The following is a 15123-nucleotide window of genomic DNA, read 5'->3' on the forward strand; positions in this document are numbered from 1 at the left end:
TATCATCAATTAGATCTAGAACTAAGAAAAAAATCATTAATTGAATTTTCATACTAAACAAAAATATCAATTGAGTCCTCATAAAAAATCATTCAGTTTAACAGGCTCAGCTCATTTTCTCTAAACTTATTTTGAACCAACATAAAGATTATTATAACTCATGTAAAACAGTCACATTTTCTGATTTTAAGATAAGATGATAACTTAATTGATGTTTTTTTTATTTAGTTCAGGGACCTAATTAATGATTTTGATAGTTTAAGGTTTAATTGAATTTGAAATTTTAGTTTAGATCTCAAATGAATGTTGTGCCCATAATAATTGATGAATTAATGAAATTCCGAATGACTTTTTCAAAATGACTTTTTCAATCAAAGAGATTAACAAATTCCCAAACCAAACAAATCTCTAATTATAATCTGCTGTTTCAGGGTTTTGAAATTCACCCCAAAATCGCTACTCCACGATGCTCACCACCACCTCCAGACGCCTTCTTCTATCTTCCTCTTCAACTTCACCTCTCAATCACTCTCCATTTCATCAGATTACGGGTTTAGTTTCTCCCCTCCATACTCATTACTCTGGCGCTGAGGTCAATGCAGTTGTCTCTTCCTTTCATAAGCTTCTTCGTGCGAAACCCCGGCCATCTGTAATCGAGTTCACTAAATTGTTGTCTTCACTGGTTAGGATGAAGCAGTTTCACACTGTCATTTCTTTGTCCAAGCGGATGGAATATGTGAGTATTAAACCTGATGTTTATACTTGTAACATCTTAATTAATTGCTTCTGCCATTTAGAGTGTGTGGATTTTGGGTTTTCTGTTCTCGGCAAAATTTACAAGCTTGGTTTTCAACCTCACATTGTAACCTTCAATTTATTTAATTAATGGTTTATGTAAAGATGGTAAAATTGTTCATGCAGTGGAATTTTGCCTGATGTTGTCACTCACACTTCACTAATTCATGGTCTTTGCTATTCAAATAAGTGGAAGGAAGCTTCGACATTGTTTGAAGAAATGTTGAATAGGAATATAGCACCGAATGTAGTTACTTTTAGTATATTAGTTGATGAACTTTGCAAACAAGGAATGATAATAAAAGCTCAATCTATTTTAAGCAGAATGATTCAAATGGGTGTTGAGCCTGATGTTGTTGCATATAATTCACTAATAGATGGATATGGCCTACATGGAAAAATGCATCTAGCTAGAGAAGTGTTTGACGTGATGAAGATAAAGGGTTGCAATCCTAATGCCCGTACTTATAACATCTTGATCAATTGGTATGGTAAGAAGAAATGTATTAGCGAGGCAAAGGAACTTCTTTATGAAATGTCTTCTAGAGGTTTAATTCCCGATAATTATACTTATAGTTCTCTTATTTACGGCTTATGTCATGCAAGAAGACCTTGGGAATCCTTCGAGCTCTTTAAGGATTTGGGTGCAACTGGCTATCTTTCAAATGTAGTAACATACTCAACTCTGGTACATGGCTTTTGTGAAAATGGATGTTTTGACATAGCATTCTCCTTATTTCATGAAATGCAAGTGACCAAATTGAAGCCTGATATAGCTACTTACAATATCATAATTGAAGGCATGTGCAAAGCTGGAAGGTTTAAGGATGTAAAGAAATTGTTATCTGGACTTTTTATTGATCGATTGCAGCTACAGTCTACACATATAATATAATAATTGATAGACTTAGCAAGAAAGGATTCCTCGATGAAGCATACCAAATCTTCAAAAATATGGAAAACAGTGTCTGCTTGCCAGATAATTGTTCTTATAATGTGATGATTCATGGATTTCTTCGGTGCAAGGAATTGGCCAAGGCAGCAGAGCTTATTCTTGACATGCGTGGCAAGGGCTTCTGTGCAGATAACACCACATTGGAGTTGGTTGCTGAGAATAAAGCCATCGTGAAACTACTATAAAAAGTCATTGTGCATAGCAAGGTGAAATGATGAGTTGAAACTTGAAATTTAAATTTATTACACCTGCTTCCAAATTATGTTTTGCTGCTGTGAGTTATCGGTACTCCAACTCAATTCATTTTAATATGAGTTTGATGCTACTATAAAAGTGTAAAGATTTAGTAAAAAATGTGTGATTTCTTTGATAAGTTGTTCAACTTTGTTCAGTGGGTTGTATAATTAGTGATTGATCTCTTATTGCACAGGCAGCAGCTTAGTCAGCAATTTAATATGTAAAATAGGAATGGTAGAATAGAATCTGAGGTTACTAAGGTAAATGAAAGCGGTAGTTAATTGCTTAAAATTTTCTTTCATTTGCATGATAGTTGAGCATCTAATGTTACTTTCAAGCTACGAAATGAGTTTATGATACTTATTTCCCATGCATATTATTACATTATTTTTTATCTTGATTTAAGCTTTCTGAAATAAGCTTAAGTTATAATAGTAAATAGTTATTATCAGTCTATAAACAAGATGATGTGACCACGTCAATTACCAAAAGGAGACAAACAAATTTTAATGAGCTGGATTTGTTATGGCTTAGATTATTTTTAAGGATGTATTGTTGCAAATGTTCATACATATTAAAATGAAGAGGATATCTATTAAAAATATTTCATACACTGAATTCCTCTTATTAATGTAGCTTTGTTCGGGTATATGTTTCAGGTGTTGTCCTCGGTATTGGACTTTTGTCTTTAATCCTTTGCAACTATAAGTTAATATCAGTTCAGTTCTTGAGAAAAGAAGAAACAGAAGTCGTAAACAGAGGCCTTTCGAGCAGAATGGTGGCTTCGTTGTTGCGGCAACGTCTCTTATCTGGCAAATAAATAAATAAAAGGCTACTTGCAAGTGGTGCAAAATTGCAGTTGGTAAGATTGTGCTGTAACCCCTTTCTCTCAATTATGTGAGATGTTTAAATCTTAAAGATTAATGTTAATGTTGATTTTCAATGATTTAGAAATCTAAGGTTAATGTTGGAATTTGGAACAGGTCTTACTCCTAAAATCTTTAGGGCTTTTCATTGTTTTTTCCTTATATGAGAAGTTCATAAGTAGAATGAATCATACATATTGTTGTTGATGCAAATTGATTTAGTTACACATTTTTGTTTTTCAGCTTTGTTTCAAATGGATAGTTTTGATTATTTGAAAGAAAGCCGTCAATCTGTGTTTATACAACTTTTGGATTTAGCTGAAGTCAATGAACACTCTGTTTTTTTAGGAGCTGGTGCAAATGGATTGGTTAGACTGACAGTTCGTTTATAGAACTTTATGAAAACGGCTTACACTAAGATCTCATCAATCCTAGGTAGTTTTCTGTGTCATATTTTCGTAACTTAATCTTATGTTTGACCGCTTAAGGTAGCGAGGATGTTAAAAGGCATTGCATCTGAACCCCCAATTTACGACAAAGATTTACTTTGTGTTTTGTGGGTATGTTTAGAGCCCTTAGAATTAGTCAAGGGAATTAGAAGAAGTAATCAGCAGAAGTGTACTATGTTCTCATTATTAATGTTCAAATTTCAATCTATGTTTGATATACTTTCCAGTTCAAAATTATCCAAGTATGGAACATGTCGATCTACTCTGGTGAGTCGATAAAGGTCAATCCTGACACGACCCATTTAAAAATAATGTTTTCTTTTCAGTGTTGGTTCAGGTTTCAGTTTCCGTTATACAGACAAATGAATATTCTTAATTGTACTCTCTTTCTAAGTTGCTGCCCAATTGCACAGAAACTCAATAGCGTTTTTGCTTTTCCGTTTCTGTTTCAATTTCGTTTTCCGCATTATACAGACAATTTGTAAGCATTTGATTGAATTTAGCGTTTTGTTCGCATTTGATTGTTATATCTCTAATATCCTAAACTTTCATGGCAGACATGGTCGAAAACATAGATACCGACAATGAATCTTCTTCACCCAAGAGAGCTAAGCCAGCCTGTGCCTTTTGGTTCTCCTGTAGAGCATTGTTCACCTACAGTGCTGAATTTGGAGATTTGTCTCATCAGAAAAGGTGAAATTTCAGGGAAACTGTTGAAGCTACTTAGTGAGCTTGGGGATATCAATTCGGCTTCCTCTAGCTCAATGAAGAGGAAGCTCAAGTGATGAATTGGATCTTTCTCTTGATTATTCTTCCATTTACAGGACTCGTGTATTGGGGTTTTAAGAAGTTCTCCACAACTGGGTATGATTAAACTCATAGTTTGTTGATATTTGTCATTAATTGTAATATATGTTTTCAGTCTTTGTTTGTAACGATCTACTTTTGGGAGTGTGACGCCTGGGTGGAAAGAGCCAGCTGGCCCTAATTAGGTATACGACTTCTAGGCAGGACGGATTGAGAGGGTGGTCTGATACTACACTAGCTTGTCGAATAACTATTATCTTCCTTCCGACATCGAAGTTGCAAGATAATTTTATTCTCTTGAGAACAATATAAGAATATTCATTGTTGACCTTAAATAAGGACATAATAAGAAAGTAATGTTATTTTGTCCGTATTACTGGATTTATTTTTCTAATAAAATTACTGAAAGTTACATTTAATTTTAATAAAATCATTCTAGTCAATAAATATATAAAAGTTCACTCGGAATATTAGAAAAGTCAAAAGTGATTTTTTTTTTTTCTATTTGAAATGGTTGAAATGACTTTATTGAAATAAAAAGAAAAGTAAATAACTTTGTTAAAACAAAATGAAGTTGATTGACTTTTTTAAAACTAACTCTAAATTTAAGTGATCAATCGTGCAATTCACCGGATAACAATTTGAAGTTGTCTTACTATACTTTTAAAAGATGATAAATGAAATGGATTCAAAGATTCAATTTATGGTAATACATATACAACTCCAAGTTGGTTATAAAAGTCGATTATCCTTTGAATTTTAAAAACAACAAATTATCTTGTATAAAAGTCGATTCTCCTTTGAATATTAAAAATGATGGATTATCTTGTTAAATTAGTTTAAAGTGATTTATTTTCTCTCGAATTTGCTTTAAATGATCTATTGGTCTCTTTAGCTTGCTTAAAATGACTATGTTTTAATTTGTCGAAATCTCCACTTATTTTACCACTCATAAGGTCAATCATGTTACTTTAAGTAATTTCAAAGTGCTAATGAGTTGTTTTCAAAGTTAGAGGAGTGATTAGAACTTTTTAGACAATTTGAAAGGCGAAAGACATATTGAGTCTATGGTGATAGTCACAATGATGGTTACTTAAGTTTATTAGTAGTTTGTAAAAACCAAACTGGCCTGAGCGAATAACACGTGCCTAAAGACTTTCATCGAAAATGAGTTTTGAGCTTGAAATTCAAATAAATACAGCGAAAATAAATATATTTATTATTTAATCAATTAAACTGCTTGAAACTTTCATGTGACTAAAAACTATATATTTCAATTTTTTAACTGTCATGAAACATGCATACAGTTACCATATTATATCTAGCAGAGTTATTTCTAATGAGATTGTCACGTTAGTATTTCAGTGATTTTTTCCGTTTCAATTAATTGAAATCACTTCATTAATTAAGTACACATGTAAATTTTCAATGTGATGTCTTAGACCCTAGAGATACATTATAGGGATAAGGTACAAAAGTACTCCTAATGTTTACAGCCAGAGCAATTTTACTCCTGACGTCTAAAATGGTACAATTTTACCCTTAACATTTGCAGCCAAAAGCAATTCTATTCCTAACGTTGGCAAGTTTGGTCAATTCCAGACATAATTATAAAACACATATATTTTGTTTCTTATTCTGCACGAATTGCATAACAGTTCGTTTTAAAAAAAAATTCATATATTTTGTGATTTAATAATAAAATTGGAGATTAATATTTATAAATTGGTGGAGTATTTTGAATTTTTGTTTGTCCAACTCGTACAATAGACAGTACACTTTTTAATTTTTTTCATATCTAATAATATATTTAGGGTAATTAATTTATTAGTCCCTATATTTTGATAAAACACATTGTTTAGTATGTATATTTTCAAAAACACACGGTAAGGTCTCTAACATTTTTCTCGATGAACTGTTTAGTCCCTAATATTTTTCTCGGTGAACTGTTTAGTCCCTACCGTTAGATTCTCATGAAGATTCTGTTAGTCGATTTGGATTTGAGTCAAAATCTATTTAAAAAAATGTAATGCCTTAACTACTCTTTACTACAAAATCAAATATATAAGACATTATCTTCATTGTATCTCATCTATGCGTTCTTCTAGTTGATTTGAGTCGATTATGGGTTAATGATTCAATCTTTTCTCTATTTTTTTAGTGCGAGTTGTGAGAGAAAGATATGGAAGTGTGAATTGCTTTTGACTGATAAATAGTAAAGGGTAATTTAGTCATTTCCGAATTCATAAGTGGTAAAAAAATCTAACAAACAGACAGAAGGACTAAACAGTTCACCGAGAAAAAAGTTAGGGACCTTACCGTGTGTTTTTTAAAACACAAGGACTAAACAATACGTTTTGTCAAAATATAGGGACTAATAAATTAATTACCCATATATTTATGATCTGTTACTAATAAGTGATAAAATGACACACGTATGAAGTTTAGATGCCAACATTCATGATCGTTAAGACAGTTTGATGAATTATTTCTCAAATTAACCTTATTTGATAACGTTGGGATAAAATTGCTCTTGGCTGCTGAAGTTAAAGACAAATTTGTACGATTATAGACGTTAGATGTAAAATTTCTGGTATTTTTTTGGCAGCTTATTATCCCTACATTGACCAGGGTTAAAGATTGAGGTGGCTATTAATCTAAATTTGAAAAACGTCGAGGGCCATTTAGGTTTTATGCAAGTTCATAACGAATGCCTTTTTTTATCCAAGAGATCAACAAATCCCTAATTCTAATCTGCTGTTGTTAGGGTTTTGCAATTCACCCCAAAATCGTTTCTCATAGTCAGATCTACTCCACGATGCTCACCACCACCTCCAGACGCCTTCTTATCTCTTCCTCTTCAACTTTACCTCTCAATCCTTCTCCATTTCATCAGATTACTGGTTTAATTTCTCTCCTCCATACTCATTACTCTGGCGCTGAGGTCAATGCAGTTGTCTCTTCCTTTCATAAGCTTCTTCGTGCCAAACCTCGGCCATCTGTAATCGAGTTCACTAAATTGTTGTCTTCACTGGTTAGGATGAAGCAGTTTCAGACTGTCATCTCTTTGTCCAATCGGATGGAATCTGTGAGTATTAAACCTGATGTTTATACTTGTAACATCTTAATTAATTGCTTCTGCCATTTAGAGCGTGTGGATTTTGGGTTTTCTGTTCTGGGCAAAATTTACAAGCTTGGTTTTCAACCTCACATTGTAACCTTCAATACTTTAATTAATGGTTTATGTAAAGACGGTAAAATTGGTCATGCAGTAGATTTATTTGATAAGATTGTGGCTGTGGGTCATCAACCTGATGTACAAACTTACAATGTGATTGTGAATGGTCTATGTAAAATTGGAAATTTGCATGTGGCAATGGGTTTGCTTAAAAGAATGGTTGAGAAAGGTTGCCGACCTAATGTGGTGACATACAATGCCATTATTGATGGTCTTTGCAAGTGTAACCAAGTTGATGAAGCATTTAATCTCTTCAAACAGATTAAGAGTCAAGGAATTTTGCCTAATGTTATCACTCACAATTCACTAATTCATGGTCTTTGCTATTCAAGTAAGTGGAAGGAAGCTTCGACGTTGTTGGAAGAGATGTTGGAAAGGAATATAGTACCAAATGTAGTGACTTTCACTATATTAGTTGATGAACTTTGCAAACAAGGAATGATAATAAAAGCTCAATCTATTTTCAGCAGAATGATTCAAACGGGTGTTGAGCCTGATGTGGTTGCATATAGTTCAATTGTAGATGGATATGGCCTACATGGACAAATGCATCTAGCTAGGAAAGTGTTTGATGTTATGAAGAGAAAGGGTTGCAATCCTAATGTTCATACTTATAGCATCTTGATCAATTGGTATTGTAAGAAAAAATGTATTAGCGAGGCAAAGCAACTCCTTTGTGAAATGCAAGAAGACCTTGGGAAGCCTTGGAGCTCTTTAAGGATATGTGTGCAACTGACTATCTTCCGGATGTAGTAACATACTCAACTCTGGTACATGGTTTTTGTAAAAATGGACATCTTGACATAGCATTCTCCTTATTCAATGAGATGCAAATGACCAAAGTGAAGCCTAATGTAGTTACTTACAATATCCTAATTGAAGGCATGTGCAAAGCTGGAAGGTTTAAGGATGTAAAGAATTTGTTATCTGGACTTTTTATTGATCGATTGCAGCCTACAGTCTACACATATAATATAATAATTGATGGACTTAGCAAGAAAGGATTCCTAGATAAAGCATACCAAGTCTTCAAAAATATGGAAAACAGTGTCTGCTTGCCAGATAATTGTTCTTATAATGTGATGATTCATGGATTTCTTCGGTGCAAGGATTTGGCCAAGGCAGCAGAGCTTATTCGTGACATGCATGGCAAGGGCTTCTCTGCAGATAACACCACAGTGGAGTTGGTGGCTGAGAATGATGCTATAGTGAAATTACTATAAAGAGCCTCCGTGCATATCAAGGTGAAATGATGAGTTGAAATTTACATTTATTACACCTGCTTCCAAATTATGTTTTGTTGCTCTGAGTTATTGGTACTCCAACTCAATTCATTTACTTATGAGTCTGATACTACTATAAAAGTGTTTAGACTTGGTCAAAATACATAGGGGTTTGTATTAGAGAGAGATTGTTGTGTTGGATGACAAATGTATGATTTCTGTGATTAGTTGTTCAATGGGTTGTATAATTAGTGATCTCTTATTGCACAGGTAGAAGCTTAGTAGGCAATTTAATCTATAAAGTAGAATATGAAGTTACTAAGGTAAAGCAAGTGGTAGTTAATTGCTTAAAATTTTCTTTCATTTGCATGATAGTTGAGCATCTAGTATTATTTTGAAGCTACGAAATGAGTTTATGATACTTATTTCCCATGCATATGATTACATGATTTCTGATCTTGATTCGAGGGTGTATTGTTGGGATCTATAAACAAGATGATAAGGGCTGGGCTTCATATAGTGAATTCCTCTTATTAATGTATCTTTGTTCGGGTATATGTTTCAGGTGTTGTCCTTGGTATTGGACTTTTGGCTTTAATCCCTTACAGCTTTTAAGTTAATATCAGTTCTTGAAGAAAAGAAGAAAGAGAAGTCGTAAACAGATGCCTTTCGAGCAGAATGGTGGCTTCCTTGTTGCGGCAACGTCTCTTATCTGGCAAATAAATAAATAAAAGGGCTACTTGCAAGTGGTGCAAAATTGCTGTTGGTAAGAAATGGAGTATGTAGTTCAAATTTTGCTTTCTGAGTGGTCATAGAAGTGTTTCTTTGTTCAAATCTCAGGCTAGACTGTTCTGTGAGACGTTTAAATCTTAAGATTGGGCCACTGTTCAATTTGAGCTATTGTTTTTTAACGATTTAGTCCCAAAATCTTGGAACAGGTCTTAGTCCCAAAATCTTTTGATCTTTTCCTTGTTTTTTTCCTTACATGAGAACTTCATCAGTAGAGTGAATGATTCATATTGTTGGTGATGCAAATTGATTTAGTTACACAGTTTTGTTTTTCAGCTTTGTTTCAAACGGATGGTTTTGATTGTTTGAAAGAAAGCCGTCAATCTGTGTTTATACAACTTTTGGGGCACAGGAACAAGAACAGGCACTTGCGCTTCCCAATTAATGTTTTATATTGGGGCGCTCTCATTTTCTTCATCAATGTTATTTTGCTTTTGCATGATCGTTGAGCATCTAGTGTTATTTTCAAACTACGAAATGAGTTCACGTAACTTGTTTACCATGCGGATGATGACATGATTTCAGTTCCCGATTAAGCATCTGTTTATGGCAGTGTTAGGTTTGTCAAACAATTTGTAATTGAATCATTATATATTTGTATTTGCTTAAAGGGCAGTAGATGGCCTTTCTAGTGAAGGTTTTTGTGTTGATTATCCAATTTATGCTTTTTTTTTTTTTTTTCTTTGAAATTGGACGGATGGCAGGACATGGGAATTTTTCCAGAGTTTATCTATCTGGGAGACGGGAAACACCTGCCTGCATGTTGGAAGGGATGTAACCGAGTCGAGTCAAGCTTTGACCTGTTCATGCTCGACTTATAAAAAAAATTGACGAGCTCGACCTTAACATTCTGTTCGTGAGCTGCTCATGAGTTCTTTGTGAGCTTGTTTATGAGTTTTTCTCGTGAACAGTTTATTAATTCAGTTCATAAACTTCGTTCGCAAACATTTCACTAGTTATATTGATTTGAAATTTCTTTTAACACAATCTACAAAACTAAGTTATTTTACATTTTCCTCTTCATAGAAAATTATTATTAAAAAGGAAATTGAACCAAATTTGCTTACGAGCATGTTCATAAACATTATAATCGATTTTGTTCATGAATCTATAATTGCACCTGCTCGTGAGCTTTTGAGTCCAGCTCCTCGCGAATAAAATGATTAAAAAAATATACATGTCTTTGAGGAATAAAATAATATATTAAATCATGGTATTCTTTGATATTTAAAATTTCACTTAATTTAGTTAAATCTATTTATCTTAATCTATTTATTAGTATTCGAATCTTAGATTCAGTATCAACAATTTCAGTTCAATAATTTATTATTATTTATTATAATTATAATTATTTATATATAGTTTATTATTATTTGATATAATTTATATATAATTTATAATTTATTTTGCATACAATTTATCATTATTTATTATATATATATATATATATATATATATATATATATATATATAATTTATCATTATTTTTTTTAAAGAGATTCAAAGGGTTATTTAATCTCGTTAATAGGTGGACATGGTCTATACGAGAAATACAATTCTAACCTAGAAAAGTGTTTGATGTGATGGTGAAAAAAGATGCAATCTAAAAGAGAAAGATTTATGAAATTGTTGTAGCCCTTTTGTGGTGAAAATGAAATTAAGATCGTGTCAGCGATTTATATTACGTGCGAATTTTGGAATGTGTCATATCTGACTGTCAAATGATTGTTAGGAAAAATAATTTCATAAGGTCCAAATTATTAAGAGCTTAGCTAAAGAAAAAAAATAATAAATTGCACGAAGGTCACGAAATTGTAAGAAGGCCAAAAATAAAAAGTGCAAGAATTTGAATTGTTTAAATAAACTAGAAATTACGAGGAAATGTGTTGAAATAAAGAAAAGTGCAGAAATTTATGATTGGAAATAAACTTGTGTAGAGTTCAGTCTTAATTAGGTTTTGTTGTGTTTGAAAATGAAGATTAATTTGGTTTTTATAGCTTTGAAGTCTTGGCAACCACTCTCCGTGATGTCCACTTCTTAAATAACTACACATGATCTTCAACTATCACTTTCCACTAACTTCTAGGAGGTCTCAATAGAAAACCGTCCCTCTTAACTGACTTCGGTCTTCTTATTGACCAGAAGGTCACCAATTTGAAAACCACCCAACTAACAACATAAAACTTAATTTAATTAAATCAAATTAAACTATAAGTTGACATTATTTAATTAGTCTATCCATAATAAAAATTTAATCAAATTATAGGAGGTCTCAATAGAAAACCGTCCCTCTTAGCTGACATTATTTAATTAGGCTACCTATATAATAAAAATTTAATCAAATTATACATTTTTTAATGAAATATTGGGACGCGGAAGCCGGCTAAACATCCCAACTATGTTGGCACCCTCAGCGCAGCAACCAACCCAATATTATTAAAAAAAAAAAAAAAAAATTTGTACAAAGAGAGGGAAGAGGAGAGAAAAAACTTAAAGAAAATGAATGTGAGCCACATTACAAATATCGTCAAAAATGAAAGCTTGACATAATGGAGGCGCTGTGCTCCACCAGTTCAAATCATTAGCATTTTTCCCGAAGCTTGCTAGCCGATCAGCTGTTTGGTTGCCTTCCCTGAAAATGTGAGTGATGCTCCATTGCATATTGGAGAGCTTGGGCAGACATCGGATCTAAGCACGCTTAATTTTCCATGGAACCTCCATCGATTTTTTCCTGATCAGTTGAACTGCATAACTAGAATCAGATTCAATCCATAGCTTTTTTCAATTTCTGTCCCAAGTCGCATTGATAGCGAAGATTATGGCCTGAAGTTCAGCAATCGGAGCTGATGCATCTGCAAGAGGGAAGGCGTAGCAGCCCACCACAAATCCTCTACAATTTCTGAACACTCCTCCCGCACCAGCCCAGCCCGATTGGTCTGCAGCACCATCCGTGTTGACTTTAATCCAAGAGGTAGGCGGGGCTAACCATCTCATAGTGACGCAGTCCGATTCAGATGTCGGGCTGCTACTAGATGAGGAAATCCTGCAGTCATTAACGAGATATAGCAGTTTGCTGCACAAATTTTGGATTGAATGGAGATCGGAGTCGAATATGGCTTTGTTCCTCGTAGCCCAGATAAACCAGATGCAGGTTATAACAGCTCTTATCCAAGCCTTTCTCACACCTTTCCTGATCCGTATAGCTCGAAGATTGGTGAAAAAATGCAGGAAATTACTTCCTCTGCAATCCTCCACACCGAATAGATTGAATACCATATTCCATAGCGCTAGGGCTTTTCTGCAGGAAACGAAAAGATGGTTCATGCTTTCGCCATCTTCCTTGCACAACTCACATCGTTGAGCTAGAAGAATACCTTTCGATTGCAGACGATCCTGAACAACTAATTTACCATGGATCAACAACCAGCGCGTGATAGCTCTCCTTAGCGGAATAAAACATTCCACAACATACCATGCCAGTCCACAGGGGTTCGCGGAAGAAGCGAGTGATAAAGACTCTTAACCGATAACTTCCTAGACTCCGATGGCCTCCAAATGCATGTATCCTCCTCGTCGTTGCTGATGCTGTCAACGACTTCAACACTATTCTGAACATTATCAGGCAGTAGACTCAGGTTCCTCCATGCTCCATTAATTCTAAACTCATGAATAGGTGCATATAGATTCCTCTGAATTTTCCTTGGAATTCTACCTGATAAGCAATGGTAGGATCAATCCACCTGTCTGTCCAAAAATTCAGTTTTGAATTATCATTGAACCACCAGATGACTTTGAGCTGAATCTGATCAAACATGGCCTTGGAAGAGGTCCAAATGGAAGAATTAGAAATGAATTTTCTGGGTATCCCCAATCTTTCCAGAAAACGTTTGCGCAAGAGAGAGGGGATGAGGCTTCGACCCTGAATAAGCTCCCAAGAGAATTTCCCAAGCAATGCTGCATTAAACGTTCTGTAATCTTTAATACCCAAACCACCATTCTTAGTCAGTTGACAGCAAACTTTCCAAGGAACAGTGATTAGCTTCCTTTTATCTATGTCTCCGGTCCATAGAAAATTCCTAACTTCCTTATTGACCCGAGATATAAGATCATAAGGCCATTTGTAAACCAAAAAGGAGTGAATGAGCGCCCCTATCAGAGATGATTTGATCAAAGTAAGCCTGCATGCAAAGGAAAGGGCTTTGCCACGCCAGGCACTGAATTTGCTTAGAAACTTGTCAACCAGTGGCTGAAGATGACGAGATTTTGGAGCTCCTTAGAAAAGCGGAACCCCAAGGTAATTAAATGGAAGGCTAGTTAAATTGACTCCCAGAATTCCAAGAAGTCAATTTCTGCGGGTGGTACTGATAAAATTACCAAAAAGTGCCTGGGATTTGTCCCAATTAACATCTTGCCTCGAAGTATTCATATAGAATTCAATCAGGTCCCTGATACATTTCATGTTTTTTATAGAAGCCTGACCAAACAACATCATATCATCTGCATACAGTAGACGAGTGGGAAAATTGTCGTTTCCAGTATAAGCCATTGCGTCAAACTTTCCTTCACTAACCAATTTTGACAGCCATCTGCTCAAGAAATCTTCAGCTATCCCAAATAGAGTTGACGATAAAGGGTCTCCTTGACGAACACCACAAGAGAATCCAAAATACCCTTTGATTCCTCCTCCAATAGCAATGGAAATTCTAGCTGACCTTAGGATCTCTAAAATCCAATTTCTGAATTGAAGGGAAAATCCAAAAGCGTCCAAGACTGCCAGAAGGAAGTTCCAAACGAGGGTGTCAAAGGCCTTCCTGATATCAATCTTCACATCCATGTTACCACCAAAACACTTCTTCTTTAACATATTGATACCCTCAGACGCTGCAGCAATGCAGTGGTGAATGCTCCTGCATGCAATGAAACCAAATTGATTGTTTGAAATAAATCCCGCTGCAATGGGCTCCAGCCTGTCAGATAAAATCTTGGATATGATTTTATAGTTGAAATTTCCCATCGCCACAGGACGGAAATTTTGAATTTCATTTGCTCCAGCTAACTTCGGAATGAGAGCAATGAGACTAGAATTCATTCCAGGCAGCATACAACCAGTTTCAAAAAAGCTATGAACCATCTGACACACATCTGGCCCTACGATATCCCAAAAGTGTTGATAGAAGACCCCACCAAACCCACAGGCCCAGGGGAGCTGTCACAATTCATGCTAAACACTGCGGACTTTATATCTACCATCGTCGGTTTCTTGATGAGAAGGTCATTATCCATAGCAGTCACAGAATTAGGGATGACAGACTCTATAGTTGTATAATCAATTCTTCTTCTTGATGCTGTAAATAAAGAAGCATAATACTCCACCACATGCTGGGAGATGGCATTTTCATCACTCACCAGAGACCCATTGATTAATAGAGAGCTAAGAGAGGATTGTACCTTTTTTTTTATTTTGGCTACCCTGTGAAAAAAATTGGAGTATCTATCACCTGCTGCCAACCACTTTTCTCTGCTTTCTTCTCTGAACAGTAATTCCTGCCTATATAGGTGCAGATCCAGTTCCTGCTGAGCCTCAGTCTCAATCCCTTGACGCTCCTCGTTCATCCCATAATTTGATATATCTGATTGAATATTCTCTAATTTTCTCATAGCAGCCTCAATGTTTCTGTCAACATTCCCGAAGACCATTTTGTTCCAATGCCTGAGCTTGGGCCTTAGCGTTCTGAGCTTGTGACACAGTAACTGAGCTGGGGGA

General features: G+C 34.8%; 1 protein-coding gene and 1 long non-coding RNA gene across 2 annotated transcripts in view; both read left to right on the forward strand.

Annotated features, from left to right (window-relative positions):
- Window positions 1-368: 368 nt before the first annotated feature.
- Window positions 369-15123, forward strand: part of LOC136207427 (pentatricopeptide repeat-containing protein At1g63080, mitochondrial-like) — a 31583-nt gene continuing 16828 nt past the window's right edge. Inside the window, exons 1-2 of the mRNA XM_065998682.1 lie at window positions 369-1687; window positions 6877-8591. Of these exons, the coding sequence (XP_065854754.1) occupies window positions 1016-1687; window positions 6877-8100 (1896 nt within the window). The 5' untranslated portion in view covers window positions 369-1015 and the 3' untranslated portion in view covers window positions 8101-8591. The remainder of the gene's footprint in view (window positions 1688-6876; window positions 8592-15123) is intronic.
- LOC136207071 (uncharacterized) lies at window positions 1694-4482 on the forward strand. The gene is made up of 3 exons (XR_010676558.1): window positions 1694-1956; window positions 2647-2849; window positions 3860-4482. It is a non-coding gene; the product is annotated as an uncharacterized lncRNA (long non-coding RNA).

The sequence above is a fragment of the Euphorbia lathyris genome, chromosome 9 (assembly GCF_963576675.1).
Source record: "Euphorbia lathyris chromosome 9, ddEupLath1.1, whole genome shotgun sequence".
Lineage (NCBI taxonomy): Eukaryota > Viridiplantae > Streptophyta > Magnoliopsida > Malpighiales > Euphorbiaceae > Euphorbia > Euphorbia lathyris.